The 20,709-nt window shown below is 34.8% G+C and overlaps 1 protein-coding gene across 8 annotated transcripts in view; it reads right to left on the bottom strand.

The window, feature by feature from the left end:
- The window catches only part of ASPH (aspartate beta-hydroxylase), a 111,514-nt gene that overhangs the window by 78,364 nt on the left and 12,441 nt on the right, over window positions 1-20,709 (bottom strand). For 4 of the 8 annotated variants that reach the window (XM_062633302.1, XM_062633303.1, XM_062633306.1 and 1 more), the window contains exons 2-4: window positions 13,986-14,135; window positions 13,206-13,250; window positions 11,893-11,961 (exon numbers count right to left, since the gene is read on the bottom strand). In XM_062633302.1, the coding sequence (XP_062489286.1) occupies window positions 11,893-11,961; window positions 13,206-13,250; window positions 13,986-14,135 (264 nt within the window). Of the gene's footprint in view, window positions 1-5,496; window positions 5,983-11,892; window positions 11,962-13,205; window positions 13,251-13,985; window positions 14,136-17,134; window positions 17,427-20,709 lie in introns of those variants that run through there. The other 4 variants (XM_062633305.1, XM_062633309.1, XM_062633308.1 and 1 more) reach the window with 4 other exon arrangements.

Genomic DNA, 20,709 nt, shown 5'->3' with positions numbered 1-20,709 from the left:
TACAGAAACTACAACACCGGGAAGTCTCATTTGTGAAGGCCAAAGAGCCTGAAGCAGACATGAGTGCAAAATCACTTCACTTTTCCAAGACAGCAATGTCCTGGGGCATGTGATAAAATCTGGCACCTAAGTAAAATGACTGGCAAAGACATAGGCTCTTGCAGCCTTGGGAGACAGAAATCAACGTCCAGAATTTTCTGAATCATGTAACTGAGCTTGTGAACATTTATTCTAAGTTTCAATTCAAGTGCCTTCAAAATTCTTTTTGAACTATTTTTTTTTACTACATTATAAATGGCCAGAGCTGGCAATACAAAAAGAAATATAGAATTTATATCCACAAATATGGTTATGATATCATGTCAGAAATGGCTACTATTGGAGTCAGGGAATTAAAAAGTAGACTTCAAAGTTAACATAGCTGGATAGGTTTCCAGTATTTTCCAAAGAACTGTTTTAAGCAGTCATACTAAAAATTAATTATGTCTGAGTGGTTATTTTTACCAAATGCTTAATGATACATAATATTTTAACTCATTCTTTGAAACTTAGAACATTACAAACCATTCTAATTCTGCAACAAAATCCAGCCATTTCCTCTATTTTTACCACATAAAAATCTTCAAGAATAACCTCCACAAAATAACCCCCAAGTGAGAGCAGAGCTTTAGAATTTCAGCATCAAGAGAAAAACATTAATACTATTTTTATTTGGAAATACAAAAGCACTGCAAAACAAAAACAAAGGATAATACAAAGCACTCTTTTTGAGCAGTTTCACAGATGTCGATAGATAACATTCACATATTTAGCAATATATTGAGAAACCTGACATTTCTTCTTGCATATATAAATTTCATATTATTCATTTAGTAATACAGAAAACTTTGATAGCCTTGCTATACAACAGGTTTTGACATGTGAAATAAAAATCCTATAAATCAACTTCACCACATCATCTCCCAGCATAAATCCTCTTAACCTACAGCATCACGCAACAAATGCTAGCTAATTATTGTGTCTTACCCACTTACATGCGAAAAGGGAAGAGGCTACTTTACATTTACCATAGAAAGCATATGGTCAAGGTTAACACTATGCAGCTGACAGACAGAACTTGCCACCCTTCTGGGATTTGCGTGAAGCCTCGGTAACAAAGTGTCAAGCTTTAAAAAGTAGGGCTTGTTTTCAGACTGTTGCTTTAAACCACGAGATCCCATCAAAAACTTTATTCATCATACAGAAAATTAGCAAAAGATGTTAAAACTGCAGAACTAAAAATGGAAATACGAATCTGTAAGCCAAAACCCTTATTAACCTTTTTTTCTCTCGTTTTCTTTCTCTGGAAGTGCAAGTCAGAAAAAGCTATGATTGTCTGCATATGCACCTGCAGCTAACTATTACTATTATTCTGCATTTACAATATTCTACATTGGATATACAAGGTCTTCCACTAAACGAAGTATCTTACCAAGAAAGCTAGCACCCACTTACCTTAAACTTAACTCGTTACCTGTATGCATACCAAAGCCTGTAACTGTCCCAAATGCAAGGGCAAATACAATGCAGCTTTTAATTCACATGAGCATTAAAAATAATCAAATTATTCTCAGTACATTCTCAGTAAGTTGCTTTAATATCTCTTGCTTATTTGTAATTACATAATTTTAGAAGAAAAACCTGAATTGAAGACATAGGGTAGAAAACATTTTCTTTTTTGAAGTCACCAATACTTATGTTGCATTTTGTATGAGAACATACAAGAAACCAGTGGGTATGCCTTGCCTTTATTAACCTCATCTTAAGAAATCTGTCATGACCAGAAAGACAGTATTTACCATATTTCATGCTGCTGTGTGATCATCATGATAGCTGTTTAAATGATGGCAAGTGAATAGAAAAAACATCCCAAAATACTACACTGTACACAACAGTCTAACTCTCAAATACTAATCAATAATTTTTACAGTACAGGTGGCTCCCCCACTCCACCTGACCATGAAATGAAATGAAAATCCTAATGCTTCAATGCATTCTTTTTCTACCCCCCAATCCAACATAACCTACATGAATAACTGCAATAAAAATTCAATTTCTTCTAAGGCCAGGCAACTGAGACTAACTAATAATGCAAATTACCATAAACTGAAACCTACAGGTGGCAAGCCTTATTCACTGACTGACCTTGAAACAAATGTCAGGAACAAACGATTGAACACATTCTCAGAGATCATTATGCGTGTGGGGCGGGGGGAGAAGTATAGCAAAAAGTTGTTGCAGTAAGAATTTCAACAGATATGCAAACAATTATGAGTTTATTTTCTTCAATTCTAAGTTAATTCTATAAATTATGAGCACTGTGATTTCCTCCCCCCATAAAACACTGTCTTACTTTCACATACTGTTGAAGGTAGCCACAGAAGTCTGGGGTTCAAACCTCCCATAAATTCTCAACCATTTCAGATATAAGGGTATTAAGGTTTTTTTCCCAACAATTTCTTTATATTAGTACCAAAGCAAGGCAGAGCTACAAAGGTTAATGCAGTATTTTGTTTAAAGTTTGTAAACTTCCGCTGAAGACTGACAGTTAAAATATCAAACATTTACCAACATGAGAAAATGAGAAAGTAAAACACCCCACTTACTTCTAAAAATGCTGGCCAAACTGGAAGACTACTACTTTAGACAGACTTTTACTTCTGGAGCTCTCTAAAATTTAATATAAATAACCTGTAAGGAATACAAAAGTAGCTAATGAAAGCTCCATGTCCAACATAAAATCACTAAATTCTCATTCTTAACTAGCTACAAAATCTAGCAAGTTCCTGTGATTTTAACAACGTATTTTCTTCATTAAAAACACTGTTTCCGACTAATTTGCTCCTATTTTAAATACTCAAACCAAAAAACTGCAGGTAGAAAGCAGCAGCATTGCCTCTAAAAATGATATTCTAGAATTACATCATAAGGCAAAGCTGCTATGGCTTTCTAACTGCAGTTTAAAAGCACATTAAAAGTTTCCTGGACTTCTTTTAAAGCATTAATATACTGACTGTATTTTATATAACTGATAATCACAAGTCAAACTAAAAAATTAGGTTTCAAATTCCTCAATTGATTTCAAACACTTTGTGTGGACTTAGAAGAAAGGGTTGAGATACAGTTCAGTTTTCCTTCTTCAAGTGCACGTCATACTCAGCGCAAGCTTTTTGCTGTTAAATTGCTTAAAAAAAAAAAAAGAACCACCACCAAAAAAACACCCAAACAAAAACCACCAACAAACACACAAAAGAAATCGCTGCCATGCTATTATAAAGCAAAGACTCATTTAAATCTTATTATTATCCTCACTAGCCAAGTCCTCCTGCTTGCAGTCCCAACAATTAATCCAATACATTAAAATCAAACACTTTATCCTAAACTTTGAGAGCTTTGACAGTTCTGCTCTGTCAAAACCATTCATGAGGGTTTAACTGTCACCTCAACAGGAGCAACACAAGGCAAGAGTGAACACTTCTGGAAAAATAAAAACAAAGCCAAAAAACAACCACCTACATTCCAAAACCAACGCTCTAGAAAGTTATTTACTGTTAATATTTCCCCTAGGTGCATCCTATCCGCTCCCCGCTCTCCCACCCCTTTTACTCCTACAAATTCTTTATTACCATTATAATTGTGGATTTCCACGCAATAAAAACAAGGAACTTCCATGATATCAAAGTAGAACTTTCTTGGTCTGCATTTTATCTCCCCAGCCCAAGTTAAATTTATTTACAGTTTACTGATATAACCATTACCAATTTCAGTGCCTGCTTCAACTACTTGAAAGCTGCAATCTGTTTATTTCACTTGAAACTTCACCAGATTATCTTGTATATTTTAACTATTTGATATAAACTTCATGACACAGAATCCTCATAGTAGATGTTTTATTCTTCTTCTAGGATATCTAGCTCCGTTACTGAGGCATCTACAAAAGAATTCCACATTTGATGACAGTATTTCTAATTCATACTGTTATTATTATCCCACAATAGTGATGAAACTCTTATTTCTAATTCAAAGGTGCTTCTAAAATTAAAAGAGAAACCAAACAAAACAAGCTTATTTCCTACTTGTCAGATACTTCACAAGTTTCTTCCACTTGCTAAGACACTAATATTCCACAGATCTACTACAACTTATTTTCATAATGTACAGGGTTCCCCTCCCTTTGCTTTATGCTTCATATATATCATCCTAAAAAATATTAAATTTGCATGGTACTTTCTTATATCCAAATCCTAAAATATTTGGAAGAAAATGTGACTAATGTTCTTATGGCTCTATTCCATTCATAAATCTAAAGCAACAGTATTAACATGTCTCAGTGCTGTTGTTTTGTTTTGTTTTTTTTTAAAGCATTTCACTTGCTTAACATTAACACTTCTCTTTTACTACCTTTAAAAGGTTAAGTAAAACCCTGAGTTGGATGACTTACTGGAAGTTTGTTGTTTTTTTTTCTTTAATCAGGCATGTTAAATTGCCATGCCAGAGCAAGTGAAAATTAGTTTAATTTAAAAAGATTAAAATTTCAGCCTGCATCCACCAGTGTTAAGTTCTGAGTATAAACTTTACATGGGAAACTGATATGAACTTAAGCATAGCAGGCATCACAATAAACAATAATTCTAATAATAATCTGATTGAGTATAGTATTCATTTATTAAAATGACAGTCTGGTTTTAGCTTTTAGTATCAGATACAAACTGCAAAACACAATTATAAACTCCCCTTTCTAGACCAGTATCTTTATGATAGTAGACAGAATTCATGTACACTGAAAATATTTTTGGAACAACTATCATAAGACAATTTCACAGGAAAAGGCTTAAAATTTTCAAAACTGCATTAAGCTCTTGAATTTAGTGAGGAATAGAAGACAATCTTATTTCCAATTTGTCTTTAATAGATTCAGCATTACATGAGAAACACAATCACAGCCTCCCACTTCCATAAAAGGCCCACTTTAAAAAAACTTCAAATTTAGAACAGTCCTTCTGATGCAACTGTTATATTGAAAAAATGACTGAAAACTTAGCTTGAGAATAGTCAAATCAATAGGAACAAACCATATGATGACATCATATCTTCTGAATACAACAGATAACAGCTAACTTAGAAATAAATGCTTCTGCAAAATTTTCAAGCACTTTTAAATGGAGTGCTTTTATTCAAACAAGTAAAAAGAATCTGAGAAATCAGTGAATCACAAAAGTTATTTATTAAAATCATATTTCACAAGAGAATTATCATTGTCATGTCTATATTAAGGATTAACATAAATATGTATTTACATAATGCAGTCATGCTAGAATACAGTTAAAGCTGTTACAAAACGTTTCAGTTAACGTTTGCTAGAAAGACAAATGTTACAGTGTTAATAGAGGTTATTACACTCAGCTTTGTAAGCTTTGTGCACAAAATGCACAAATTGAAGCACATACAGAAACCAACTACACAACCACAGATACATGTTTTATTCTACATATTTACACAACTGTGTAGTATGTCATCCTGTCACAAAAATGGAAAGGTAAGTGAAGGCTTTCAACTAGTGAAACTACATTGTGTAGCTGACTTCAAGTTCAATATTCATAGTGTCCAGTTGGGAGTTGCCCCTCAATGCCATGAATTCTTGTTACATTAAGACTGATGATTTCATGGGCATTTTTGAAAGCCAATCAAATTAGTCTCTCAGTCACTGGTTCTGTAAATCCAAAATAACACAAGTCTTTTTTCCCTGAACCCCTTCATTCTGTGACGTACCATCAACATCATCTGCAGCTTCGCTTTCTTCTTCTTCTAGTATTTCAAAAGGAGTCAATACATCATAGAGAAATGAGAGAAAGCCATAAAACCAATCAGAGCTTTCCTCTGCTAAAATATTAAGGACTTCCTCAAGGGAATCAATATTTTCATTACTGCCATCTTTGGTCAGGCCTACACAAGAAGAGAGGAAAGAGAGGGAGAAAGAGGGAAGGAAAGAAAAAAAAAAGACAGCAGTTAGGTGGAAAGAGGAAACTATAAAAGGAGGATCTGTGAAAGACATCTCATGTCACAGACAGCAGTCTTTACAGGAATGCTAATCAGGAAAATAGAAAGACGTTAAGAAAGCTGAACCTTTCAAAGTACAAACTACAATTTGGACAATAAACACGCAAAATATTATGCCAAAATCTTAAAAGAAAAAAATGCAGCAGCTTTGCTTTCCTTTGCTCCTAGTCCTAAAACCAAATTCATTTATATTCAGTTTTCTTGCCATGGCATTTACCTTAATGCAGGCAGTTCTTTAACATTTATCCTCACACTACTTAAAATCACCCAATTTGCCCTTTTCTTTTTAAACCCATCATGTTCAATTTTGAGAGCTTGCAACTGATAGCTGAAAATAACATCCAAAAGCAAACAGTATTTAAAAATCTTGTCACAGACATACTATTAAAGACATAAGTTATTCCACCATGCAGATTTTTGATTTTGATTAGAAGTGTGGACTCCTAATTGCTGGGGGGTAGTGTTCTGCAGTTTGTTTGCTTGTTTGGGTTTTTTTAAGATGCTTCTCAATTTTTTTTTCTATGATATATATTCTGCATGATATACTTGCTTCCCAGGAATAGCTTCCAAACCTGAGGACATTCATTTTCATCTAGTATTCTGCATATATAGCCAATATGAAAGTGTGTATTGTTACACAGAAGATCTAAAGCAGGCTAAAATCAGATGAAGAAGAGATGGTCAGAGCAGAAAAGAAAGAGCTTGTCACTTCTAAACTCTCAGATACCAGCGGTTGCTATCCTGGACTATGAAATTCACTGATCTAACTGGTGTTTGTAAAATACCAAGAAGCCATAATTAACGATTTTTTTCCTGTCTGGTGTTTTTTGTTGTTGTTTTTTAATTGAAATCCACTGGTTTACAGTCAGTACTAAATAATATTTCAACATTTCTATTCTGAGAAAAAGCACAACAGAATGACCAAGCAATGACAAATGTCAAAGCAGGAGAGGGAGGAGCTTCCCCTACTTCTAACCAGAACAAACCTTGGTTTGTGTTGGAAAGAGAAGCAGAACAGTGGGCTAAGGGTGAAAACAAATTGTTGAGACATAAGATTAAGTGAAAACGACGCACATGCAGACTGCAAAGCAATATTAGGTGTAAGTTAATGAAACATTCAAGATACAGGAGTTCATGGCAGAGACATTTAGCACATTTCAACACATTTTTCTTACAGCACATAGCGAAAGTATCAATGATAATTCTGAGGAAACTTCCAAGTCCACGATGTTCCACATCCTTGTACCTGGATGTCCAGAACCTCTACTTGAGTGATCAGCCATTCTCTTTAATTTTTTCACAGGATAGCTCAAAGTTTTAAAAATGAGAGACTGAATCCAGGATGCAATCAAGGTATTACAAATATCCCTCTCCAACTTCTTCCATGGCTTAGTTCTACAAAAATTAAATTTTTAGACTTAACTTTATGCATGGCAGACAATCATCATTCTAAGTTGTTTCCGAATTTTGGCCCAAGTGAGATGTAAAGACATAAAGTAAAGTAAGTATGTTTACTGAAGAATGAAATTTCAATTTAAGAATTGAAACCTTAATCTAAAAATAGTAAGTTAAAAAAACTAAGTTATAAACAGAATTATAAATATTTTTATCATTCTACTCTGCTGGAAACTGGCATTAAAAATAAATCAATAAACAAAATGCCACTCAGAAAAAAGACTCCAGACTTTAGATAGTATTTCTGTAAGCACTGTGAAGAACTATATAGATGTCCTTTCACTAAATCAAGAATAAGACCCTTGGGCAATTACCTCTGTAAAATGTAATATGGACTACACCAGCGTATTTTCTTTGAAAAGACTGGTAACCAAAGGGAAAGACAAACTGGAAGAACGTGTCTTACAGTCTTTACCATAAAAAATACCCCACCAAAGAACCGCCCCCCAAACCTTTTCTTTCAAATTCTTTACAAAAACTACCAAAGATTTTATTAATGGCCTTTGAATCTAACACAAAACACTTCAGCTTGAGTTACCCAAAGTAACACATTATTTCATAAACTTACCTTTTTTTCTTTCTTAGAGAGACTTACAATAAAAAAATCCCAAACTAATTAATAGTCAAACTGCTTTTCATATTCAGTCATTCCTATGACCGAGAAGAACTGCTTTTCAATGTTAAAACTCAGGTACTGATAAGCACAAATAAGCACGGTAAGAAGTGCCTAAAAATGGTGATAAAAATGGAACTGCCTGATGAATACCACGCTAAATCAGTGACCCAGAGGAAATAACTACTTTATTTCAAGAGAACTCTAAACATTACTATTTAAACCCAAAAGTGATCAAGGGAGTCAAAATCCTTATCTATTCACATTGTTGCCACAATCAATGGCGCACAGGGCTTGCCTACATTCATTTAACAAGTCAAAGCATTTCTTCTCCTGAAACATCTCTTTTATGAGAATGAGCATATACATCCTTTAATATTTGAAGGTGCTACAGTAGAACAGGAGAAAAATAGAGAAGAGTATGAAACTTCCCCTAAACAGCTGAGCCATACAAAAGTGTTTTTCAGAACTCCTATTATCTCGCCACAGATTTTCTGAATGTGCAATCTTAGTACAACTGCTTGAAAATATTTTTTTCTGCCATAGGTGAACCATGGGAAAAAAGCTGGTTTACGAAAGTTTGAATTCTGCTGTTCACTCCCCTTGGTTTGCTAATACACCAGGTTGTTTCAGCAGGTTTTTTTTCCCCATTTTTTTTTGCTCTAGGCAAACTACTCTGAACACAACACACAAGAACAACATTTTGACAACTTTCTGTAGCTGCAGTTCCACAATTATACTAACTACTGCAAGCGTTTCAGTAGAATTTCCCAGGATATTGTTCCTTGTTAAAAAAGGCCTGAAACATAAAAAACTGGCTTGGTTCCAAAGATTCTATTACAACAGACACTGGTAGTCTCTATACGTGATTTTGGGGGTAATACTACTACAGCCACTGTTTGTACTGAGCAAAGCAAGTAGAGAGATGTAACACTCCTCTTAAAAAGAATAACAAGTTCCTTCAAAGAACAATTAAAGAGTTAAGAGGGCAAAAAGTGGGAAGAGAGTTATTAATAACAGGAGCCCTCAAAGAAGGAGGTTAAGCCTCTCTTCCCATTACCAAATGGAATTCAGTATACAGACCTCACAAATACCTGTGGAAAAAAAATCTCTTAAGATAACTGCAGGCTAGCTTCAACAAGTTTGCATTTCCACCCTGGATAATTCTTATATAAACAGATATAAAACTAACCAACAAATACAGCTGGGGTTGAGCAGCTGGCCAGGTTTTAGCTGGGGTTTTGTCCTCTCTCTCTTACTTGCGGGTGGGAGAGCAGGAAAGAGGGGAAAAACACATTTGTTGCACACCATTTTTAGAATTATACTAATATCTCTAGAGAACTTAACCATCTAACCTCCTTTGAGTTCAAGAAATTAAAAAAGAACAGACCCTATCATACCTTATACATAGAAGAAATAAACAAACTGTAATCCTTCTATTTAGGTGTGACCAAGTAGAGAAAACTACTAAGTTATCAGCTACTAAATCATTCTTTGAAATACAAAACAAACTTAAGCTGGTAGAAGCATTTTCCAAATTAAATTGACTTAAAAATATATTTATCATCAATATGCAAATTAAATCATAAAATTTGTAGCAAAACATAAAGATTACGGAAGGAGACAACATTAAACTATTGTACCTGCCACAATCTCAATACACAGTAGTTTACTAATAGCTAAAGAGCAGAGAAGAAAAAAGCATACGACTTCCTAGGGTTAAACATCAGTGGCATTTCCTTTTCAGGACAATATTAAATCAGCAAAGAAACCACTTGCTGTTATTGTAGTCTGACCCAGAGAAATACCCCAGAAAGCAGCAAGTCTTCACACACATTATATATGCTAACAATAATCCTCAAAAATAAAATACAAAAGGAGTTATGCATTCAATGATACCCTAGTGCAATTGAATATAGACCTACTATATGGCTTTCTTTCCCACAAAGCCTTAATTTTGCAAGACAAATTTCTAATCTTCCAGTTTCTGCAGCAATAATTTTAATCAGCATAGTCGTATTCATTTTTAGCTCATGTTAAAAGCTAAATACAAGTAAGCAAAATATTTTTCTGGGAATTTCAGTTCATAATATTATATGCTAGTTATTAGAAAAAATATTTTTATACTCAATTTTAACCAATGTTGTGAAGCTTTTCAAAAATTACTATTGCCTTTGTAATGTATCAAATATTCTGAAATGAGATAAAATCATGATCTAAGCAAGTATTCAAAAGTTAATAAAGATAACTTTTGATTTGTGACCTTTTAATGTCACATTTGAAGTACAAGGTTTAAATGTGTGATAAGACAAGCTTGTAATAGAAACACTGTCATATACTGGCAGAATTCCCAGCTGTATCAAGTGACAGAGATGTCACAAAGCTGCAGCATATTTCTAACTACCACCTTGGCAATCTGACTCCAACTAATATGACGCACAAGAAATTGATATCTGCTTTTTATACACTATACAGCAGACAAAGAAAAGTCAGGATTTATATATATACAACACTTTTTATATATATATATATATATATATATATATAAACCCTATATATATATAAATATATGAAGAGTTATCTTATCCACCATTTATAATTAACGCCCAATCTGTAGATTCTGGAGTAGACACTGGAGATTCTTTGGAGTGACTCTTGCATTCACACCACTGCAAAGTGGTTCAGTAATTTTGATTGCATGGGGTTTCTTTAAACCATGAAGAAATTAACCAAATGAGCCCCGCCCCCCAAAGAGTTCCTTATTTCTGCAAGCATAAGTGGAGAAAAAAAACTGACTATAAACTTTTCTTTCTTTTTAATGTAATACAAGCTTTAAATAGCAAGCCATAACTGACAATCTTGAGTAGTTTGAGGCATTTCACTTTGCCCTCTGCTCAAGCTTCTATTTATTATGCTGGGAATTTTTGTTGCTTTGTTCATTTATTTAACTTGTTAGGTTTGCGTGCCCAGAGTAAGTTTTCACCTGAACAAATCAAAGTAAACTTTCTAACATCACGTATGCAAGAAGTATCTATCCAATGCTTGACTGTGAGACTGAAGATGGTAGTGCTTTAACTGCTAGAAGATGTAGGTAGAAGGGCAGTATCACGAAGCATGCCTGATGACTGAAATATCTCTCTGAAGATATATAGTGAACAGAGAGACATTCTCCCACACTAGAAGTAACAGAAACCTAAAACCAGAGTTTCAACATCAAAAAAGATAAATTTATGTCACATAGGATTTCTGAAAGCCAAAGAAAATAAACAGACTTGTGGAGAACTCAGAATAGAGGAAAGCCAGTATAAAATATGCTAAACAGTTATCGAAGAAGTACAAAGGCCTGTTGGAAGTAACTTGAAAATTGATCTGGCTTAACATGTTACCACAATGTTTTAACTGTTGAAGCATCTTAAGCTCTATTATTAATTAATAAATTAATTTATTAATAACCAAACATCTTTCAACAGTTGATACAGCAGCATCAAAATCATCCTTTAATTAAATGCTTCCCACTTACATTGCTATACTAGTGAAAAAAGAACACAACTTGCTACAAGTTGCTCACACAATCCCACAACTTGCACTAAGAAAAATGCCAACCACAATTAGATCATTTTAAGTTCCCTAATTGAGAAAAAAAAATCCAAAAATACTGTTTTGACATTAAACAAAAACCAAACATAAATGACAGTTGTATATATTTTTCCACCTGTGTTTGTACTTGCCTAGCAATAATTTAGCATCTTCAACATCAAAATCTCCATCTCCATCAGCATCATATATCCCAAGCTTGCCTAGAAACACAAAAAGAAGAGAGAATTAGGGATTCAGCAGTTTGTTCCCAGCACAGTGTTTTTGATGTGCAATGGTTGACTGCTGATGCTAGGTTGTTGCCATGTATTTTAAAAATCATTTAGCCATACTCATCTACATTTTAAGTTTCCTGGAAAATTTTACAAATACTTTAAGTTCCTTTCTGCAATTTCTAGACTTCAAACTGAACACAAGTTGGTCTTTTTCAACACATTATTATGGTACTCAGAGATTTAAAATAAATCCATAATCAAGTGTTGCACTTTATTTGAACACACTGAGCTCAGAATAAAATCTCAGTTCAGAAGGAACTTCCAACATGTTTGATGGAAAAGAAATAACAAGAATTAAACAAATAATCACCATTTGTTTTCAGATTGGTTTCCTGCCTTTCTAAATTCTTGGGAGGAAAAAAACAGACAGATACCTTCTATTAACTTGGCATGAAAAATTATGTAAGCGACATACTTTCTGGACAAAGAAAAAACATGCATAATTTTTAATCAACAACTGTATGGCATTTACTGCAGACAAAAAAAGTTGTCAATCCTCCTATAGGCAACTAATACGTCAGACTTCTCACTTTTTTCTTAAACTGCAGCTCTAACAGCCCTAAGCATTCACAGGAGAACCCAGCTTCTATCCAAAAAGAATTTTTAGCACAGAAACATGGTATCCAGGATTAGAAGTGTCCTGGGATCACCATGTGAGCAGTGAGCTTTCTAATTAGTTCTGACGAACTTCAGACATAACTTTTAATAGGATTGAAACTCTGCACTCTTTGCAAAAAAACCTCTAAGTCCTTAGAGTTTGCAGTATATTATTAACACTTGACATTCTCAAAATGGAGGCAGAACTTGATTACAATTAAAATAAATACAGTTCATAATGGGGTACTTAGAAAATTATAGAACAGTTTTGTGGAAGAAAAGTTCAGACTTGGGTCTAGAATGGACAAAAAAATAAGGTCATCACCACTGTACAGAAACAAATCAATTAGAAAGGATCTTTATCAGCTTATGGTTAAACACGCAGACTGGTGGAATAAATGTAATTCTCCAGAAATAAGAATTGTATCACCTTCAAAACCATGAAGAATGAGACAGATGAGAAATGACTGTTTCATGTCAATGCAGAATATTAATTCTCTAAAAAATTAAAAACATAAAAAAGCAAATTTTTCAGCGAAGAGACTGCAAAATGAGTTATTTCTCCAATCTCCTACCTTGTAGGACCTCTGACAAGTTATAACGGAAATCCTTTGCTTTGGCTGCATGCACGGTAAAAATACAGAAACCATTAATTGCATTACTAGACCCAATTAAGTTCCAAACCAGAAGTTTCTCTTAAAATCAGTCCAGATCAAAAGAAGCATGTACCAACAGATTTGTAAGGCTTGTAAAACCTGCAGTTGCAAAAGCACATGTTGAGTCCTACAACATCAGGGTCAATAGCTCTACCTATGGACACAGCTCCTGAAATCTGAGATACTAATTTTCATCCTTAGATATTATATTAGCAATATGATTTTAACACTGACATATTGAGATACAATAATCATCTTTATAAGCTTAAAACCGAGGTCACTCAACAAGTCACGTATGGGAGGATGACTGATCAGTTGTCCTGACTTTATAGGCAACACAATCCATCAGAGAACTGGCAACACGAGCCTTCCAAACGAACTGTTTTACAGATGTAAGATCCAGATATATCTTAGATATATTACAGATATATCTGTAGATCCAGATCTATCCTCTGAGACTTCTTCAGTTCTTTAATAAATGCAGTATATTAATAACCTTTTCAGTCTTATGAGAATCCCATTTTAACATCATAATAGAGTTCAGCATTAAAATATACTTCTTGAACTACATTGCCTATTTTTAATCACGTAGATCATTTGCGAACACCCCAGTAATCAAATCAACTATTTAAAATGGCCTCCATTTAAGGCATATCATAATTATATTAGAAGCAGCTTAATATTTAATAATAATCTTACCTAGAACTTCTTCGTAATCTACAAGTTCAAACCAGACAACTGCTACTGATGTCCAAACTCCCAGCAAAGCAATTACCATAAACCAGGTGAAAAATGAGCTTCCAGAAAAGCCTTCTTTCTTTCCATTTTTACCTCCTCCATGTTTGGTCTCTGTAAAAATAAGGCAAACAAATAGGAAGGATGAATTTGTACACGTTAGAAAACTATGATTTATGATACAATTATAAATATTGTTTCTTCTGACTACACAGAACACAGCATTTGAGTAACATTTTTGTGCTGTTTTTAAACTTTGCTAGTTGCTTGCTTTTCACATCACTGTGAATTACAGCAGAAAGCCTGATGATTGTCTAAGCAAAAGCCCTATAATCAACCGAACACCAAAACGCCAGATGCAATTTGTCTTAACAACTTAGTTGAAAATCCCCCCTTGCTCCCCTTTAGTGTATATTTATATAGAGCTTAACATTTTTGAGATGCTTTACATTTATGCCAACAGCTCTCAAACTGCCACCAGAGGGCAACATGACTAGCAGAAACAGTTTGGAAGAAAAGCTTTTCTTCTGAAGCAAGTTTCAAAGCTAGTTGAATTAGCTCACAGAAACAACGTGAAAATTCAAATAGCCTAAGAAGGCTCTAAAATCAAAACAATGTTAAGGGTAAGACTCCATGTTCAGATACTGTACCAGCTAAAAATATCTCCCCTGCTTCAAGAATCAAGCTGCAAAAATCAAGAAGAGATTCACTACATGCCTTCAGACTCACAGTCTGATGGAAAAATACAAGTAAAAGGATGACACAGAGACTTAATACAAATCACACCTTAATTTATAACTGCACATATGAAAAATAAATGTGTATAAAAAATACAGTAGTTACAAACAAACCACTGGGAAAGACCTCAACCTAGCATATGGGTAGGAGGATTAAAATGGACATCACGACTAGAAAATAAATTACTTGGTCCATTCCTTTAGGATCATTTACAGGAAAGAGGGATACATGTCGCAAATAAACATGCATTCCAAAAAATGCCTGTGGCTTTCTGCAGAGCTCAAGGTCTGCTCTTCTGCCTTCAGATACTAGCGCTGCAAGGCTGGCATTTGGCCACAGTTCCACGGCTACCAGCCTATTTCACTCCATTTCCTCCTAAGCACCAGCCTTTGCTTGTTCAGCCCTATCCAGTCCTAGTTATTGAAGTAAAACTATTTCTTATGGATTTTTAAATACTTGAGGAAGTTTGCCATGAATATTGTGATAATATAATAAAGTAGGGAGACAAATTTATAATACTTCTTGCAAGTAAGTTTGATGCTTTATCAACACTAATCATAGAAAAAGATGAAAAATGCCCTGAAATATTAACATTGCTCTGGAAGATGAGTAATGAGACACTGGTGACTGATTTACTTATTTCTGTAATAGATATTACCGCCAGTACTTTCAGACCCTGCTTGCCATCAGGTTCACAGCTGTAATAAACTGACCTTTTATTACATTCACTGTGCTACATAGAGTTCAGACCAATAAATTACTCACATCAGCTCTTACTCAGCTCAGCGTTTTACAAAAAGACTAAAAAATAAATTTAAAAAAAATTATTTTATTGCATACTTTGTACAAAGATGAAATACCAACTATTTAGTTTCCTTTCTATATTAAACACAAAATTGCCTTGGTATATGGGCTTTTCAAGAATACTCAGAAAGCAAGACAACTTAGCTTCACATCAAGCATGTATCACTTGCTGCTGCACAGTACCCTAATTACATGCGTGCAAGGCTCACATATATAATCCATGATCACATCTCTCTTAGAAAGATGTACAGATAGCCTGAAAATAGAGGCAAAGTCATGCAGCATGTGCCACTACACTCAGAAATAGGATCAACTGTAAATGAAAACTCTTTAAAGTACTGTTGAGCTGGAAATGTTAATATTCAGAAATAAACAATTATACTTTGTAAAAGCAGAACTTTGCTACTCTTGTGCTCCAATGCAGTCAATGGAAGCTTTGTGTGTATTTAAAATTAAACCTTAAGGCTGAAAACATTTTACATTATTCCAGGTTACAACTTTGTCCTATGCAAGCTAGGCATTAGAAAAATTAAACAGAAAACAGATCTGATTTTGTTTCACTTACTCATTTACATTACTGTTTTCTACAGTTTACTGCTAGTTGCTTCTGAAGAAAGGGGCTTTATTTATCAGAGGAAAAGAACAGGAAAATGAAGGAAGATACAACTTAAGTAATCAAGCATAGTCTTCCACATTTTTTCCAGTCTACAAGACTGTTCATGAAAACCCCTCAAAAACAGATCCTTCCATAAAGATATCATTCACAACAGTCACAAAGATACATTTTTATGCTGTGGCTTCCTATCTTATAGGAACATTACTTTCAAAACTCTTGAAAACTTCTCCTAAGATTTCAAGCATGGCAGCTTGATCAGGCCATGCTTTAATATAAATGGAAGTTACATAACATTTACCCATTGTCTGCACAAATAACGCTACACACAGGGTTAGAACAAAACATTGCAAGGACTGAAGCTGGCTCAGCACTCATTCCAGACAGTTAATTCTCAATTCAAGCCCTTTCCCTGCACATGCTGCCAGCCATGTCAGAAGTAGGTCACTTGCCATATCTGGTAAGCCTGTGCTTATACCACCAGATGTCTTTATGCAGACATCAGAAGTCTTAAAGTGCACTCTATGTCTCAACGGCAAATCTCTAAAAGTCCTATAACCCACCTACACTGCATTAAGAGTCACACCAGATAAAAATGCGTGAAATTAATTCCTTTTACTTTACCTTACATTAAAAGGACACCTATTAATTTCACATACTCCCAAAATAACTTGAAAGTCAGGTATCTGATGACAAAACATCTCTTCCGTTAACACATACCCTACTCAAGCTAAAACTAAAGGTACTATTAAGTGACCGTCACAAACTGATTAAATCCTATTACTCCAGGGAACATTTAATCAAAGCACAGAGGCAGCCTGTAACACAGACTAAAACAGTAAACAGAGTATGCAACATACCACAGTAAGCCAGTTATCTTGCTGATTATAAAATCAGACATAGCCAGTATTTGCAACCACGCATTTTCCATTTGTTCACAAAAAGATTAGGATTATACCTGTGTCGTCGGCCATAACAACAGCTCTTGATTTCCACAGACAGAGCAAGTATGTTGATATCTCCAAAAATTAATGTTGAAGGCAAAATAAGAAAAAAATTATCCTCACTAGTCTTGCAACAGGAGCAAACAAGTTTCCTAGAGCCAGCTCAGCGGGAACCTGAAACTGGACCCAAGAGAAACCTCTTCTCCAAATCTATTTTTAGAGCAGTTATCCTCAGGAGCCAAACGCTTTTCAGAACTCATATGGCAATGTAGTTCTGACGACAATAAAATTCATTTACTCCTCCAAACAGAGCATCCTGGGTAGCTGATCCTTTCCCCTCCCCTTAACCCTCCAACATCAAACACAGCAGCAAATGAAACTGAACACACTGCACTGTAGTATTTCTCCTGCAACATATGCCCCAGTTGCCTGAGCACCAAGGACATTAAATCCATCCGCAGAAGCTGAAACACAAGTCTGAACACAAAGCTTGCCTGCTTGCATTTGTTAAGTTGGCTCGCACTCAAGAAACTTTCTCCATGTTGGCACTGCTCTACCAGGTTTCCCGAGTATTCTGTAGAGACTGCTCATTTGAAACTTTTTAACTACTTTAAGAATAAAAGACAGTTAATTTCTAAGATGGAGTTTTGAGTCTTTAAAAAAAATTACTTCAACCACACACACATTCTTGTTAAAGATTTTTCAGATCAGAATCGTTCCCCGGTACACCTCATGTTTGCTTGTAGCAGACCCAAAGAAGGGTTACTGATGGTTTTTGCCAAAGCAAATCCCATAAAGCTAAACCAGGAAAATTTTCTATTGCTTGTTAAGAGGAGCAGAGGCGTTGAATTTGGTTTGCTGCACTCCCTTTCCAGAAAGGAGTAACACTAACTCATCTCACTCACCCCTCCTTTTAATTCTGACAATACACACCTAACCTGTGCAATTTAAAGCTAACACACACACACTTCTTAAGAGCAAGAAAAGGAGGAAAAAAACTCCACTAATACACTATTTAATTTTAACAAACTATTATTTTCCCACTGCATTTCAAACAAAAATCCCTTCCTTTGGGTAGGAAGAAGACAGAAACAAACTTCAAAAAAAGTTCAGGATCTAGCACTATGCCCTTCTTCCCCCATGCTTCTTTAAATAACATAACCATCAGGTAGATGGAATGAACAACAGAATCTTAACGGCTATTTGAAAAACAACCCTACCCCCCCCCCCCGTGGTTTTAACACCCAGCAACTAATTACCAAATGCGATTCCCAATAGCTTAAGGAAGAAAAAAAGTTAAGAAATAAAACCTGAGTTTTAAAGTTTTAAAACGGATGCAAACAAACCACAGACAGCTGATTCTATAACTAGTGTATCTTTTAACTATCTTTAAAGCCATCTGAATTCGTCAAACAGAACAGATGCTTTAAAACCTCCTAACTAGCACATTTCACCAACTTACGCGATGTGCAAGCAATTTAAAGCAAGACAGGAAGAAAATTTAAACAAAGACTGAAAGTCACCTAATACAGAGAGAAATTAACAGCTCATTAAGGAAGTAATTCTACATGCAATGACATGTAGTCTACTGAATATAAAACCTACAGTGTTTCCACAGGCAGGGTTTGATTAGGCAATTTGTTAAAACTTTACTTCAGGGGCACCTGCATTTGCTGATACCAGGTCTGCAGAACAAGTGGATTCGTAAAGCATTCAAATGATGCTGAGAACCTGAAGTCCACATAACACATATTCTGGGGGGACTGCCTCAAACTAGATCTTACCTGGCTGAATGCCTGTAAGTGGTTGCAGCATATCTTTCTGTTTTATTTCACTCAAACCTAAGTAAGTATATTCAGGGACAACAGCACATCACATAAAAACAAAGTGAGGGGAGACAGTAAAGAAATTCAGTTCAAATACACACTCCCAATCTAAACTAACACTCATATGTTGACCTTTAAACAAATACCCACAGCCATCTTGTGCCCTTTAAAAAAATCAACTGATCACAAGAATATGTCCTCTTAGGAAATGGCAAACACCTTTCTTCCTGAAAGGGGAGACTACAGCTAAAACAGGGAAACTCTTCAGCCTCATCAAATATAAGATGGACCAAAAGGAAGATGGACCCATGGGACTCAAAACTGACTATACATCAAATGAACACCATTCATCAATGCACACCTTGAAAAATACAGCTTACGCATATATTCCTCTGAATGCTAGGGTACTAAATACCAAACAACAGAATTTTGGTTAGTTTTGTGGAAGACAAAAGGTTAAACTGAATACATATATAGTTAAAATACAATTCAAGACAATGTGGACTTCTTGCAAGGTCTCACTCTACTGCATTCAAATGCCATGACTACTACTTTGTTGGTTTGTTTTTGAAGCATATCAAATTGCTTCATTATCACTCAAAATTATTTTTTCAGCTCACTTGCGTAACTGTTTCAAATTTAAAAACTACTTTCGAGTTAGCTTTGGTATAACTATTCACTCCAGCATATTTTCAAAAAATCAAAATTGACAATCAAGACTAGCAATAGTAATTCTAGATGTAGAACATTACCAATATGCAAGCAAAGAAGCTTAGAGGGGAAAAAAAAGTCAACTACAAATACAAAACTAAAGGCAGACTTTAAAACATCAAGCTGAACTTTGTAATGTGTATAATTATGTCCCACAGAGGTACATTAGGAATTAATACAGAAGCAATTATGGATTATCGCATGAAGGGAAGGGTGCACAACAACAGGCAGCTACTAGAATTTAGAATGCACACTAAAAGAAAAAAAAGACCAAACAAATCAAACACCAATCTCAGAGAAATATCTAAAAGTTGCATTTCAGAAGTAAAAATTATCAACCAGATAGATCCCAGGGAGACTTCAGAACAAGCTTGTTTTAAAAGCAAAACGCGGAGTGATAAAACGATACGGGAGAAAACTAAAAACTAAAGTTACAGTAGGACCATCCTACCACCAACAGAGCGGAACTAATACCAGTGCAAAGACAGAAAAAAACCTCTCTCAGTTATTTTGGCTCATGTATGAGCATGGCCAACTACGTCTTGACATTTTTGCCAAATTATCTTTTCCAATATGATTAACAAAAAAACAACTTCTGCAAGTCATTCTCAGTAATAAAATTGCGGTTCACAAGTTTTTTGGGGTAGGGTCACAGTAACAAGTATTTTGAGTAAAATATCTATTAAAGGGAAACATACAGTATTCTCTGTTGATACTATTTTCCCCCTACCTATTAAAAAAAGGAGCTTCTTTGTTCCCCTCTCACTACTGTCGTATATGCGTATGCATATGTATACACACAGGTTTGTGACAGATTTTAAAATCTAGAGTCAACATGCATTTATGTTGAACTGCTCTATTCTAAGAGGCTAAACACCACAAAGATTGCAAGTACTATCCTGAGGTAAGACCAATTTTCATGTTTTATTTTCATTCATTGTACCAGTGGTGGAATAATACAATTTTAATGGACAAATCTGCATTTCTGATGAGCTTTTACAAATTCTCTTTCATTTTTAAGGGAGACAGGATTATTGTTTTCTCTCTGTTGT

Source organism: Pezoporus occidentalis, unplaced genomic scaffold (genome assembly GCF_034315485.1).
Source record: "Pezoporus occidentalis ecotype Australia unplaced genomic scaffold, CSIRO_AGI_Poc_V1 ctg4, whole genome shotgun sequence".
NCBI classification, from domain to species: Eukaryota; Metazoa; Chordata; class Aves; order Psittaciformes; family Psittacidae; genus Pezoporus; species Pezoporus occidentalis.
The sequence above is the reverse complement of the archived record's forward strand: the minus strand, read 5'-3'. Positions and strand labels throughout refer to the sequence as shown.